The sequence below is a fragment of the Ptychodera flava genome, unplaced genomic scaffold (assembly GCF_041260155.1).
Source record: "Ptychodera flava strain L36383 unplaced genomic scaffold, AS_Pfla_20210202 Scaffold_52__1_contigs__length_894533_pilon, whole genome shotgun sequence".
Lineage (NCBI taxonomy): Eukaryota > Metazoa > Hemichordata > Enteropneusta > Ptychoderidae > Ptychodera > Ptychodera flava.
Window position 1 is genome coordinate 860,732 of NW_027248374.1, and position 16,191 is coordinate 876,922.

General features: G+C 36.6%; 1 protein-coding gene across 1 annotated transcript; it reads right to left on the reverse strand.

Annotated features, from left to right (window-relative positions):
• Positions 1-135: 135 nt before the first annotated feature.
• LOC139128408 (uncharacterized) lies at positions 136-15,351 on the reverse strand. The gene is made up of 7 exons (XM_070694183.1): positions 15,249-15,351; positions 6,823-6,873; positions 5,252-5,365; positions 3,631-3,744; positions 1,589-1,642; positions 1,006-1,119; positions 136-293 (listed from the first exon to the last, which is right to left on the reverse strand). Exons 1-7 carry the CDS (start codon positions 15,349-15,351, stop codon positions 136-138), a joined length of 708 nt encoding a protein of 235 aa, XP_070550284.1.
• Between the last annotated feature and the right edge of the window lie 840 nt (positions 15,352-16,191).

Here is a 16,191-nt window from a genome sequence, read left to right on the forward strand (position 1 = left end):
TTCGGATGATTGTTTATTCCTGTTGTTCAAGAAGAGAATGCAAATTATCCAGTAAATTCACGAAATTGTGAAGTTCTAGTCCGGTTGGATATTCAATGTCACTTTCTTTAGATGCCGCATGTTACATATTTTCGACTAGATGGGAGTCTGGTCTTCTCTGGTACTCTGCTGAACTTCTGTCCTTTGTTTTCCGGATTCCTTGCGCCGTTTCCTTATCATTAATAGTATTAATAACATTCCGACTTGTACTGATATAGTTATCCCAACAACGACGAATATTTTTGCAGCCATGTCTGAAAGTTAACATTTTAATCATTATATTTCAATCATAACCACGCTATTAATGAGTAAAATAATGTATATCAGCAACGTATGTCCGTCAGTAATGAGCTTTTGAAATTGAAGTTCAACTTCTAAAGAAGAGCCGGCTCTAGCAAGGTACAAAATTCAAAATATGAGATTTCATCTCTCAAAAATCTGTCGAATTTATGAATTTAGCTGCGCTTCTGCCTGTCAAAGGTCTCATCATGTGTGTTCAGCATTGTATATGTACACTCAACGCCTAAAATACAGAAGTTAATTTCGGCACAACTTTGCTTATATATTGAACTTGTTACGTTCTGACCAGTTTTATTTAACAAAGCACTGACAGCATTTCACGATGACTGTTGCCTGTACAATGAATCGATTGGTGACAATGATATACTTTAGATTTGAATGGATTAACATAGTGATATGACTGATGTTTTGTTTACCTGCAGTATGCTGAATCTGTTCTCTACAACGCGGGAAGTCTTTATTTCATAGATAGGGTGTATTATGTTTTTGTTAACACCTACTCGAATTCCTTAAATTCAGAGTTCATAGGCTTATTTATGCAGACCACTCGTTCATTGTTTGTATTCCAAAAACTCTGATTAAAATGTAGAAATTTTAATATGAATAAATGTTTACAGTGTTGATGATATGAAATATATATCAGGTCAAACAAAAAAAATCGCTTACCAGAGTCTGATTCGCCTTTCACAAAATGCCTTCCCGACTTAGCGTCAGGTTGACCTTTGGTCTTGACTAGAGGAATATCTCCGTCAGTACTTAATTCTAGAGTTTTCTTCTCAGCTTAAAGTAAATGACAATGTTGACATAGTTGAAATCGTTCTATTAGTTTTGCAATGTGAAGAAGTAGCTAAATGGCGGTCACGCTCGTAGCAATGAAATTTCTTGGCAAGAACTCACAAGACATTTCCTCCGTAGATAATGCCAACATATTTGAACCTAGCTAATCACGGCTGTGAATTGAGGTCAGTTGTACAGCCAGGGAAAAAAACTGTCTTTCACAGACTCTGCATTCACTTCAGCTTACCATTTGAGGTACATCGATGATCCACAGGACCACGTATGCAAACTTTGCTGATTATAACATATATAACATGAAATTTGTCTGCTGTTGTACATGTCGTTTGACCTCAGAAATTTGTAAATTAAACAAGTGATAACAATGTATGATAAACAAAAAACTTTATATGTATATATCTATCATTATTATAACGCTGTTTCATGAGTTTACCTGACTGTATCCCCATCTTACCTTCATGAACTAAATCCCCAGATGTTAGTCCAGTTCTTTCCAGATCAGTAAACTCTATGCAGGATTTTGACAAACAAAGTAAACTATAACAATAATGAACATCACGTTTCTTGATCAATTCAAATCACATCGTAATAGTATCAGTAACAAAGCTCCTATTCAAAATTGTTCTGCTGCCAATGATGGGTAAGCATTTGGATGGATACGCTATCTTCCCTTTTCGAAAACAGACAAATGCATGCAAGCAGTAGCCGGAAATTAATTTCGTATCATAGCTTTTACACAATCATACATCATACATAAGACAGTTGTCACTATTTACGGCCTGAGGGGTCGGAGGAATGTCATTGGAAGATCCAAAATTCGAGTGACCCCGCCAAACATGATGAATTTGAGTAACCCCGCCTCTCTTACTATTGAATTTTGACTGACCCTACTTAGAAAAGTTAAACACCAATAGATGTCATTGTAAAATTTATAATATACAGCAACGATAAAGACCATTCAAATCTTGATATTCCCTGCTAGTTTATTATCAGTTATCTCATGATGGTTGAAAAAGACGAACCCATCAAAATGAAATTCAAAGTCACAACAAAATAAAGATATAAAATCCTATGCTATTTCCAGTATCTAACCATACAGTACATTTAAATTCGATGGGTATCACGACAGGTTTTTCACTAGGATATCTCACTGGGCAGAGTTTGAAAGTACAGTGGAAGAATACGCGAGAGGCTGAGGGGGAAAGTGTTACAGGTGGTCTTTCACCTATCTTGCATCGAAAACTTTAAGATATTGATGTGTAAAATGGTGCAGTCAAGTGCAATCTGAAAAGTGTTTTTTTTATTTTTTTTTACTAAATGAAACTGGTAAAACACCACAAGGGGAGAGCATGATTGGGGCACGATAGGGGTTTCCCCTCTTTACTGAACATTTTGAGAAATTGATGTGTGTTATGACGCAATATAATCTGAGGGTTGTTTCAAATTCATTTTGCAGTCGGTAATACTGTATGAAAATGACTTTGACAACTGGTATATTCTTACATTTCTTTGCATGTTCACTGTTTGAGTAACACAATTCAATAACGAAACAATGACAATACTTTTGTAAAGAAAAGTTCTGAGTTTGCCAGATATTGGAGACAAATGAATATGCCGCAATGGTAAATCTGTGACCTTCTTGTGTCATTTCTCCAGCTGGCAGATTATAATGAATGTGACATGCTTAACTGTGAAAATGGTCATTGAATGAGTTGAATTAAAACATATGTTCTGTGATAATAAAGGATGAATTCACTTCAGTTCTGTCCTTGGATCCTGCGAAAATTTTGAAAAATTGATGCATGCAATGGTGCAATATGAGAGGTTTGAATTTATTTCACCCCCGAAAATGAGTAATCCCCTCTCTTCTTCTCCACATTATGAGTGACCCCTCTGGAGTTTTCAATTTGTTGAGTGACCACTTCCTCACATTCCTCAAACCCCCAGGTCTTAAATAATGACGGCTCCCTAAGACTGAATATCTTAGACTATATTCATAGCCCATCACATAGCGATATTACAACGCCAGCTGTTAAGAATAAATAATTATTCATATTATTGAAATAGCATAAAAGTCAAGAATAAGTTCCTGTCAATCTGCTGCTCCTCGAACACGAAGGACAGGTTACAGTTCGAAGGCAGCTCACTAGGTGTTCCCTCATGTCAGATTTGGTAGGCCTATGCACAGTAGCGCCATATCCCCACCCGCCCACCCTGTGACTAGTGAACGTGTTACGTTTTTCGCTCGGAATGAGCCTCAACAATACCCGCATTTCCAATCCTTAACAATAGGCTATATTCATGAGCGGAGTAATATGGCTTTGAATATTATATTATCCAAATTACTGGACTCTCATTTTTATCGCCTTCTTAAGTCCTTAAATAAATGTTTGTATTCCAAAAATGTTGTTAAAATGTAAAATTTCAATATGAATAAATATTTACAGGGCTAATGACGTCAAAAACATATTTGGTCAAACAAAAAAAATAGCTTACCAGAGACTGATTCTCCCTTCGCAGAATTCTTTACTGACTTAGCGTCAGGTTGACCAATGGTCTTTACTTTAGGAATATCTCCGTTAGTAGTTAATTCTAGAGTTTTGTTCTCAGCTAAAGAAATGACAATGTAGACATATTTGAAATTATTCAATTCGTTTTGCAAGGTGAAGAAAATGCTAAATGGCGGTCACGCCCTCAAAAAATCACAAGACAATTTCTCCGTAAATAAAGCGATTATATTTGAACCTGGCAAATCACGGCTGTGTATTGAGGTAACTTGTATAGCCACTGAAGAAACTGTCTTTCACAGAATCTGCATTCACTTCAGCTTACTAGTTGAGGTACATTCATGATCCACAGGACAGCGTTAGCAAACTTTAGTGGTTTTGACATATATTAACGTGAATTTTGTCCGCTGTAGTTGTACAGGTTATTTGACCTCCAAAATTCACAAATTAAACAAGTGAAAAACATGTATGATAAACAAACAACTTTGTATGTATATACACTCATGCTATTGTGTTTAATGTAGAAAAAGAAGATATAAGCTTATATATGCAGATTAAATTGACACTACTTTACCATCCAATTATCCAAAAATAGTTCCAAACGTGTTTCTTATGTATGGTATTGCCGGGTCTGTAATACTAAGGTGTGGACATTATTTAAATTATTGTCTTTTTCAGCTATGACTTTTTTCTTAAATTAGCAAACCACAATGGCGAATAAAAATATTAACCCTTTTCTTGGAGTTTTACATTAAAACGACCCGTCAGATTTTGACCCTCTGTAAGATTGAACGGTCCGTTGTATAAACCAAACTTTTTAAGGTGAATTTTGCCTAAATATTCAACTTACGAAAGTTACGTCTTGTAGTGAAGGACTTAAAACTTTCAAAAATAGCGACCAAAAGCTACGATGAGCGGTAGAAGAATCGTCTACCCTAATTTTGGTGTAAGCTCCTGATTAGTCAATTTTGTAAAAAGAGTGTCCCCTTATGATTAAGCCAGGCAGACTCTGCTGTGACTACGTCGCAAGGAGCAAACCTATCACTTGAGTGCATATTTAACTTTGCATTGTAATAAAACTTTTATTAAATTGACAACGGAGTAAACAGTAAAGCAGAAAGCTCGAAAAAATCTAGTTCATTGTTGTCATCGTAATAAAGGATAAAACCATTGGCAATAAGAAAAGTCAATAAACTTACAAAGCTTAATCAAAGCGACGAGATTTCAGAAACACGTCGGTCATATTGACATTGTTTATAAGCGACCTCGGCGAGCGACTGATGACTGTGATATACTTTAGATTTGATTAAATTAACAGAGAGATATGACTGAAGATTTGTTTACCTGAAGTATGCTGAATCTGTTCTCGATAACGCTGGAGCCCTTTCTCTCATAGATTGGGTGACTATATTTTTTATAACACCTACTCTAACTTCTAAAATTCAGAGTTCATACGCTTGCCTATAAACTACACTTTCATGCATACCCCTCTTTCATTGTTTGTATTCCGAAAACTCTGATTAAAATGTTAAAATGTTTATATAAATAAAATATTAACAGTATTGGTGATGTCAAAGACAGATCTGGTCAAACAAAGACAAATCACTCACCAGAGTCTGATTCGCCTTTCACAGAATTCCTTCCCGACTTAGCGTCAGGTTGACCAATTGTCTTGACTAGAGGAATATCTCCGTCAGTACTTAATTCCAGATTGTCCTTCTCAGCTTAAAGTAAATAACAATGTAGACATATTTGAAATCTTTCTATTAGTTTTGCGACGTGAAGAAGTAGCTGAATGGCGGTCACGCTCGTTTCCATGAAATTTCTAAATAAGAACTCACAAGACATTTTCTCCGTAGATATTGCCATTATATTTGAATCTAGCAAATCACGGCCGTGTATTGAGGTAAGTTCTACAGCCAGGGAAGGAACAGTTTTTCTCAGACTCTGCAAATACTTCAGCTTACCAGTTGAGCTAAATCGATGATCCATAGGACCACGCATAGAAACTTTTTTGATTCTAACATATATAACGTGAAATTTGTCTGTCATTTTACACGTCGTTTGACCTCCAAATTTCGCAAATTCAAAGAATGGGAATGTATATATGTAACGCCCTTTCCTGTAGAGATTTTACCACACTGCTTACGATTAATGTGATTTTTTTATTTTTAGTAGATTGTCAGCTATCGCCATGCTTCATCACTCGTTTTGACGAGCGTGGTGGCGGCGTGTGAAGTTCATTGACTCAGATCGTACGAGAAGCAGATAAGAGATAGTGTGATAGTTTAATTAATTATTGGGTAAGATTTCAATGAGAACAATCGAGAACGGGATATTCCATGGTGTGATCTTATTTAATCTTAAGAAACAATGAAAGACAGGCGGGAAAATTTCCACGTGATAACTTTTGCAATAATATGTCTTGAGATGTATTTAACTTTGTAGAGAACTTAGACTAGAGGACTTGAGATCAGACCTTTAACGGTGAACGACACAGTCTCTTTCTTGTAATAAAGAACAAGGTTATGTTACAATCTACATCTTGGTGTGTCAGCTTCAGTTACTGAAAGCATAACGATCCAGACTGGTACCTCAACTCGTAATTCCCCTAAATAAGAGCGCGACATATACACTTGTGCTATTGATCTAAAATATGGTTTGATATTTTCATCTATTATTATCAACATGCTTTTAGTTCATGAGTTTACCTAACCATCGATTATTATCTCCATCTTACCTTCATGAACTAATTCCCCTGAGATTAGTCCAGTGCTGTTCACATCAGTATACTCTATGCAGGGTTTTGACATAGAAATAATAAGCATCACGTCTGCATCAAGTTTCTTGACCAATTGAAAGCGCGTCGAAATAGCACCAACAGCAAAGCTCCTATTCAAAATTGTTCTGCTGCCTATGATTGTTTCTCTACTAGAAACAAGTCACTATTATAGTATTCGTCTAAATTGAATGACAAATGATTATGTGTGATTCGCGTCAACTATATAAGCAGTTGGATGATTACACGCGAACATATATTTTCGAGAACACACATAGGCATGCAAGCAGTAGCTGGGAAATTAATTTCACATCATAAAGTTTACATTATCTATTGCACATAAGACTGAATATCGTGGGCTATATCCAAGTTACTGGACTCTCATTCTAATCGCCGTCTTACCTCCCTTAGTAAAATCCACCGGCATTCTTTCACTTCTTGTGTTGTCAATATCTGGATAGAATTAAGAAAATCAGTGCGGAAATATGTTTAGATGATAAGATCAGGTGAAGTTTTATAATATATCGTTAATAACAAAATACCAAGATTTATGTCCGAGTACATTGTGCCGAGGAAGTATTGTCATAGACGTTGAACGTCGAGGACAATACCAAAGCGTACGTTGTACGAGGACATAAATCCTGGTATTTTGTGAATAACCTTATTATAGACCTTTTTTAGTCCAAATTTACCAGGAAAAAGTCATAATTGAAGCGTTTTGAGGATGTCCGGTTGCTTGCTGCACTCCCGGAACTGCACGGAGCGATCACAAAAAGACTGCGAACGCGTTCAAGCACGTCCGCTATAAAGTGCACAGAACGCAATCCGCGCAACGCAGTGCACGTGTTAAAAAATGTAGGTCAGCAGCACAATGTCATTTAAAATCAAAGGTTTTGGACTCACGACGATTAACTTCGTGAAGTTATGTATTTTAAGAAGTATCTAAAATTATCTCCCCCTTTATCCCGTGTTGACGTAAAGATGTTTTTTGGGTCAAGGTCAAATAGCATCCGATAACACCTTAAGTTATCGTACACCGCATTGTACTTCGTATCCGTAGAAACCTAAACTTACTGTACGGTTAGAGACGCAGGTGGATAATAATGTACTCCTTTGCAATAGGAACCCATCTCAATAAGTAAGCCTAACAATATTGATTGTCTCGCACGATTTTATATTTGAAAAAAGTGGGTCACTAACCGTATAGTTGAGTATTCTACATAATATATATTACATATATTCAGACTCTGACATCCTTCATGTACAACTTCAGAGTTTGTTTCACTTCTTTGCGTATCTTCCGGGTCAAATGAACCGACATTAATGTATGTATGCATGAATCAATGCATGCATGAAAAGGTATGCATTCATGCATGCATGCATGCATTTAATGTGTGTGTATGAGTGAGAGAGAGAGAGAGAGAGAGAGAGAGAGAGAGAGAGAGAGAGAGAGAGAGAGAGAGAGAGAGAGAGAGAGAGAGAGAGAGAGACGCTTTATTGTAGACTCCCGGTAAATTCATCTCACCTCAAACAACATGAGCTTTAAGAATGTTGCAAGATAAATATAGTCTTGATATTGTTTTAAGGTTGTAAAGCCAGGCTTGAATTGTTGAACTACCATGAAGGAGTTTGCGTGGCAATTACACAAGAGCAGGAAGTTAAAGTAATAATACATACATTTTACATTTTAACAATTAAAATCAGGTATTTTTGAAATTGCTGTTGTTTATTTTAAATTCGACTGTATCTAACCATATTATTTAGAGGTTATTAACGGCAAGCGAGGTGATTTGGTTGCGGATATAAAACCTCTGGATTGAAAATAAGCATATTCGGCAGGAAAGAATCACCGAGCGAAGCGAGGTGATTATTTCACCCAAATATGCTAATTTTCACCCAAGAGGTCTTATATCCGCAACCAAATACCCGAGCGCACCGTTATAAGCGAGCGCAGCGAGAGCGGCCGAAGCGAGCATTAAGACTAACGCGTGTACAAGAAATTTAGAATGGAATTTCTATATACTACGAGTTTGAAAAGAGAGCACTTCCATGGAGGCAGCCATTTTGAATACTTTTACACGGATTGCGTGAAATTAAAGTTATCATCTACCACAAATCTTACTCGACAATATGTATTTTCGACAAAAGAATCTATCTGTTCCAAAAAAATGTGAAATTTGGTTCAAAATGACGATTTTCGATCACTTTTGAAGGCCCGGATCGGTCATCACTAGGCGCCGCCATTTTGAAACAAGCCAAACCTCGCAAGAACGAACGGTCAACTCAAGCAAGAATTAAAAATCGTGTGCTGAGAGCTACCGACGCCGAGGCCGGCAAGTACGTGTTTTACATTAGACTGCCTCTGTTCCCGCCCCTGTTACAATAAACTGATCGGAATCATATAATTTACCAGTTTTAAATAATTTTCGTTAGTGAATTGGCATTTCCGAGTTGACAGCAAGGCCAAAATATGCGTCATGCATCAAACACAGAAATAGCATGCTTTTGCTTGAAAACATCAATGACGATATACCCTACTACGCTGCGCTCGCTCTCAGGTCAGACCTGTTAAATATTAACCTCATAATAGCGAGCGCAGCGAGAGCGGCCGAAGGCCGCTCGCGAAGCGAGCATTAAGACTAACGCGTGTACAAGAAATTTAGAATGGAATCTCTATATACCTACGAGTTTGAAAAGAGAGCACAGTTCCATGGAGGCGGCCATTTTGAATACTTTTACACGGATTGCGTGAAATTAAAGATATCATCTACCACAAAAACTACTCGACAATGTGTACTGCCGACAAAAGAATCTCTCTGTTTCAAAGAAAGTGTGAAATTTGGTTCAGAATGACTATTTTAGATCACTTTTGAAGGCCCCGATCGGTCATCACTAGGCGCCGCCATTTTGAAACAAGCCAACTCTCGCGAGAACGAACGGTCAACTCACGCGAGAATTAAAAATAGTGGGCTGAGAACTAGCTACCGACGGGAATATCAAGACGTACTGTACGTGTTTTACATTAGACTGCCTCTGTTCCCGCCCCTGCTACAATATAATAAACTGATCGGAATAATATAATTTACCAGTTTTAAATAATTTTCGTTTGTGAACTTGGCATTTCCGAGTTAAATTGCTATAAATGCCATTCTAGAAAACAATTGACAACAATTCAACCTTGACGAGTCAATGGCTAAGTTATGAATCATGCATCAAACACAGAAATTAGCATGCTATTGCCTGAAAACATCAATGACGATATACTATTACTACGCTGCGCTCGCTCTCAGGTCAGACCTGTTACATATTAGCGAGCGCAGCGAGAGCGGCCGAAAGACTAAAGCGTGTACACGAAAATTAGAATGGAATCTCTATATACCTACGAGTTTGAAAAGAAAGCACTAAAACATGGAGGCGGCCATTTGAATACTTTTACACGGATTGCGTGAAATTAAAGAAATCATCTACCATAAATCCTACTCGACAATGTGTATTTCCGACAAAAGAATCTCTGTATTCCTAAGAAAGTGTGAAATTTGGTTTCAAAATGACTATTTTCGATCACTTTTGAAAGCCTGGTTCGGTCATCACAAGGCGCCGCCATTTGAAACAAGCCAACTCTCGCGAGAACGAACAGTCAACTCACGCGAGAATTAAAAGTCGTGTGCTTGAGAGCTACCGACGGGAATATCAAGTACGTGTTTTACATTAGACTGCCTCTGTTCCCACCCCTGTTACAATAAACTGATCGGAATCATGTAATTTACCAGTTTTAATAATTTTCGTTTGAGAACTAGGCATTTCCGAGTTAAATTGCTATAATATCTTTTAATGTTATTCTAGAAACAATTGACAGCTCAATGTCATAATAGTATGCATCATGCATAAACACAGAAATTAGCATGCTATCGCCTGAAAACATCAATGACATCAATAACCCTACGCTGCGCTCGCTCTCAGGTCAGACCTGTTACATATTATGCTAAAGTTAAAACAGGTGGACAATGTCGTTATTTAGGGCCGAAGTTGGAACGAAAGTTCGGGAGCGCCCAGCCTCATACAAACTCTAAAATAGAACGTTTCAGAACGCGCGCGTGCACAGTTGAATTCATAAAATACGTTTACGCAAGGCATCGATATCGCGATTAGACATCGAACTTGAAGAATTTTGCTTCAAACAAAGGTTCAAAAAACTGTTAAAAATTATATTGTTGTTACATAGCCTCCGCTGCTTACAGAAAACTCTTCATTTGTTGGTTCGTCAAGCTGCACCAGACTAAAATTTAACAATCAAAATCAATCTGAAGCCATAGACTTGTTCGACATTATAGCGCGTTGAGCTCTCAAGTTGGCGTTCGAAATTTGCGCGAGCTCAAAAATGTTACGCGGCGCGTAGGTCTTCTTGTTGAGAATATAAAATCCGGCTCCTGCCGATCAGATTGCCGGATTCCAGCTAAGCATATTATAATAAGCATTCTTATTATCGTGTTTTCTATGAGTAGACCCAGTAATGCTCAGAAAAAAAAAACATTACCAGTAAATTATATTCAACTTTACCAGTTTTGTCTGTATTATATTGTAAATGATCTGCAGCAACCGCAACAAACGACCTTCAGTCGTACACTTGAGTGGGAGATGAACATGTGTCCAATAGATCGATTGATCTTAAGCTCAGGCCTTTCAGTTGTGCTCAGACCTTTCATTTATTAACACCGATAAGTGGTTTATAAACATCCAGATGGAATATGAAAACATAAGGATGCAGATCTCATAAGACAAACTGTTTCAGCCTACTATGTCAACGAGGCTCGCCATTGCTTAATAGAAGTAAGAGGCACATGCCTAGTTGAATTGGATGAGCCTGTTTTCCTGAAGAAGTGGTCTTGCCTGTTTATCTACTTGCGTAGTTTAAAGAACATCCAGTCTCATGGCCATTGTCCGAAGGTCATAAATACGAAAGACGGAGTTCAGTTGGAAATATGTGTACGAATACTACGAAATACAGAAATGCATGGCCATGATCTGCATATGTATGCCGATACCTTTGTCCTATCTGATGCTATGGTCATATTGAATGTATGCAAACCACATTCAATGTATGAAAACCACAACAACTGCAAATGCTTTGAGTCAACATTCAACATGATATTAAGCAGTCCCACTATTGCGAAAAGGTACAGTTCGTTTTATGGTTGTTGTGATGATATGTTATAACATTTTGAATCATAAACAGTTATTCCCTTGTGACCTCTTTCAGTTACGTCATCTTTTCTTACACAACACAACACAACATAACACAATGCAACACAACACAATACAATACAACACAATACAATACAATACAATACAATACAATACAATACAATACAACACAGCACAATACAACACAACACAATACAACAATACAATACAATACAATACAATACAAAACAATACAATACAATACAATACAATACAATACATATTATACACCTACTGCCGTAACCTATGAGAGTTTGACCGTCCAATAACTCCCCGTATTTTGTATAGTACGCGGAGTCCCGAATACGGGAGACGCGCGACGCGCCTGTTTGACCTTTGACCTAGCGATTATTGGATGTAAACAAACTATTTTACGGTGAGTTATAGACATAATAACAACTTCCACCAAAATGTTTTCGTAGTATAAGGCTTAAAACACGCTAAACACAAAACTGAGTCTAAATGCAATTGATTTTTATTTTAAAAACTAATTAAATTGAAAACATTCATCGAAGTTTGCTTGTACTGCACTGAAAATTATTTGGCTTCGTGCCAACGCAAGGGACTTGTACTACGGAGCAGTAGATCGCACGCGTTCCACTCATATCGCGCGTGCCGCATTCCTCAAATTTACCATAGAATTACTTTATACTGACGATTAATGGAGGTAGGTGTATAATAATAGGGTTATACACAAAATACGGCCCTGTACGGACTCGGGCTCAGTGAGTGACGTATCGGACTCGCCTTCGGCTCTTCCAATACGTCACCCACTGAGCCCTCGTCCATACAGGGCCGTATTTTGTGAATAACCCTACAATACAATACAATACAATACAATTAATACAATACAATACAATACAATACAATACAATACAATACATACAATACAATACAATACAATACAATACAATACAATACATGCAATGATATTTTATACAAATATATTTCTTTGAGCCTGGAATGAATTGTATTCCACGTTGAAATTAGATTACAAAATCTCATATATTTGTTGCGTTCAGAGGAATTCAATAAGCATTATGATTTCAGCCAATAATAGAAATTATATAACTTGTGAATAAGGGCAATTTAGCAAATTACTACTCATGGCTTTTCAATAATGTCATGTCGTAGTCACATTCGTTGCCGTGGACACTTGTTATTATTGAGGCTTAGCAAAACGAAACCAAAGAAAGCGTGTTTGGATTTTATAATGATTTAACTCGCAAGGATAGCATCTCATGTCTCAATTGAAACCTAAAGTCAATCACTTTACTGTATATATTCGCTTTTCAACTCTGTTCGTCACAATAATGCATATACAATGAGCAGATTTTCCACAATCCATTTTCATACCCAGTAAGTATTCCACGCTACACACATTTAACGCACGCTTTCATTTTTTAATGTCAGAGTTGAATGGAGAGATGTTAACACTGTAGTGTTGCTTGACCTAGCGAATCCAAATAACATGTGAATAGTTTTCTGTAGTCTTTTCATATAAAAAAATATGTTCATAAAGGAACAAAGTCATTTCTAATCATCAAAATGCATATATACTAGTACACAACAACTTAGAATCTTGTATGTGACCCTTTAAATTTGTGATTTTCCCAGGTCTCAGGTTTTCTGATTCGTGTGCGAATTGTTATGATTTCTCTTATATCTGCAATTTAGTTATTTATAACAATGACTAACCTAAAGAAAAGTTACAACCACCGTGTTCAAGGGCAAGACTCTCACCATACTCTAATGAATGCTGCCTTACCTCCTGTTCAAATTTTCACTTGACGAAGGTGTTGGTAAAACTCCGGCGCAAATAGCGATGTATTTATCGGTCAAGTAAACCACATTACCTTGTAGCATCGTAAATCAATTAAAGGTGTATCTATTTGTACGATAACGCTTCCGCTAATCCACTCGAACGGGTCAACTTTGGCTCGAAGTATTTGTTCACCGTCTAATGAAAGGCCAAGTATGCCAAACTCATTTGTGTAGACGACCGATAGGACACCTCCACTGTTTTCAATCACCTTCCAACTAGCTGACACATCCTCACGCAAAACTAGCATTTTCTCGTCGTTTACACCAATAATTTTGTGCCCATACCACGCAACACGAATCACACAACAGCTGTTTGGTACCGAATCCCAACCGTCAGTAAGCATCGATGTTTGATCTGAAGTCCGTTTGTTTCACTCACTCCAAGCAACACACCATTGCCGACGTCAACATCTTTTGTCGCAAAAGTACCTTCCAAGGGGCCGTATACTTTGAATCGGTTGTGCTCAAAACTGCTAAGTACAAGTCAGCTGTCACTAAAATAATGTCGACATTGTCGGGGAATATATCATGTCCAGTTGATCGAGCTTCTCTGTTGTTGTGCATCCGAGCGTGCACTAAGGATTGTGAGTTATCTAACAGAGGAACTAAATAAATAAATAACTAACTAAATAAATAATAAATAAATAAATAAATAAATAAATAAGTAAATAATTAATTAAGAAGGAACACACACACATTATATATATATATATATATATATATATATATATATATATATATATATATATATATATATATATATACACCCATCTTTGGAAAGATGTATTATGTGAAAGAAGTGAGATTGAAGATGAGTATCATTTTGTTTTGATTTGTCCATTTTTTGATACTTTAAGAATTAAATATTACCAGCTATTTATTTCACATCACCATCAGAAAGGAAATTTGTAGATTTGATGTCTTCGAGTAATACTGATTTATTACAGAGATTAGCAGCCTTTACATTTCATGCTATGATACGCAGAAAAGATATCGAAATGTAAAATATATTTTTTTCCGCAAGAATTGTTGTTTTTCTTCTTTTCCTGTCATTTAATAATGTTATCTGAGTTATGTGTTTGTATATTGGGCCGATGGCCTGGAAATACAGAATAAAGACCACCAATCACTTCGGATTTATATATATATATATATATATATATATATTATATATATATATATATATATATATATATATATATAATATAAACTCATATTACTCAAGTACAGAGTAATGATATCTGTAACTTAAATTACATGACAGAGGAAGTGAAGTTTGCAGCATTGATGAAATTTGACTAACAGATATCATTACTTTACACTCAGTAAACAACTACCGTGTGGGTATTGTCAACTACTGCGATTTAAAATCGCCTCTACGATATTCTACTTTTTACCCAATAAATTCTTTTTCCTTGTCGTTGAAGATAAATGCATTCTCCACCTATGACAGCTGAGGCGAAACAGGGGCGTCTTAACATTTGTACACTGCATTTTCAAGCGTATCAATGCTGTTTTTAAATATCAGAAAAAGTTACAGCATTTAGCAACATGGAAACATAATCTTTGTCAGAAACTACATGCATAAAATAGCTAAATGTTAAAATCTATTTTGTTCATGTTGCTAACTAGCGTGAGAGAATATTAAGTACAAAGGCTTTTTTCCAAGGACTCTGAAAACGAAAGTGATGAAAAAATTAAAAACCAACAACCTTGTCAAGTTTTAAATAATCTTGCCCGTTGATATTTTCCATTGGCCTTACCTTTCAAATTTCTCCGATTTTTGGGAACTATTGCATCTTCAGCATCTACAATGAATGTCGCAGCATTGAAAACCATGAGCATCAGAGCTGAGATAACGTGCATGATTTATGTCTGTGTGTGATTATGAAGGAAATATAAGTACTGTAAATCTATAACAACATTAACCAGTGTTATATGATTTTGCGAACGAATTATTTTTGACTCCTGATCAAAATGTTCTATCTCTGAGTGTAAACCTAAAAATATATAAATTGCATTCATCGACGGATGAGAAAAATGGGTGAGGATGGACGTACGATACTTTGCGTTACTTTAAGCACACACTTGTAAGAAGTCATTTGATTTAGGTAAAAGCTGCGATAAAAGGAACAACACACGGAAATATCTGCAGCAGCCGTTCCGAATGATTGCTGCACGTACCATAATAATTAGATGCCTGCTGTGATTATATAACAGCCTTAAATACGTCTGCTACAAATCATGAGACACTGACAACTTACACGTAGTGGATTATTCGTTTCGAACAAGAACTTTTTCGCTGCACTTTTAGATTGGTATACTCTTCCCTTACTTCAACACAGTGCTCATGGAAACGGCTGACATTTCTATATTAACAGTGAATTAAGTACCGCCTTCTCTTACTGATAAAGAGTTATTATCCTAGAGGGCCTGTCAAACCAAGATGCGTTCGCCGCTGGTTGCAATTTGGTAGCAGCAGATGTTAAAATGTAGACTAAGGTATGGTGCTGTATTTTTATTATGATGAAAAAGGGTAGCTAGTAGACAGCTGTGTTCTTTGTTTCTTGGGAATTAGGCGTGTATCTGTGGCCCTGGAAGATTATCGCGTCTTACGCCGTGAGGGAAAAGAACGACTAAGAACAAACGTAAAGATCAACTTTTTCAAGTAAAAAACTTTAACATCAAAATAGTGGACGTCCCAGT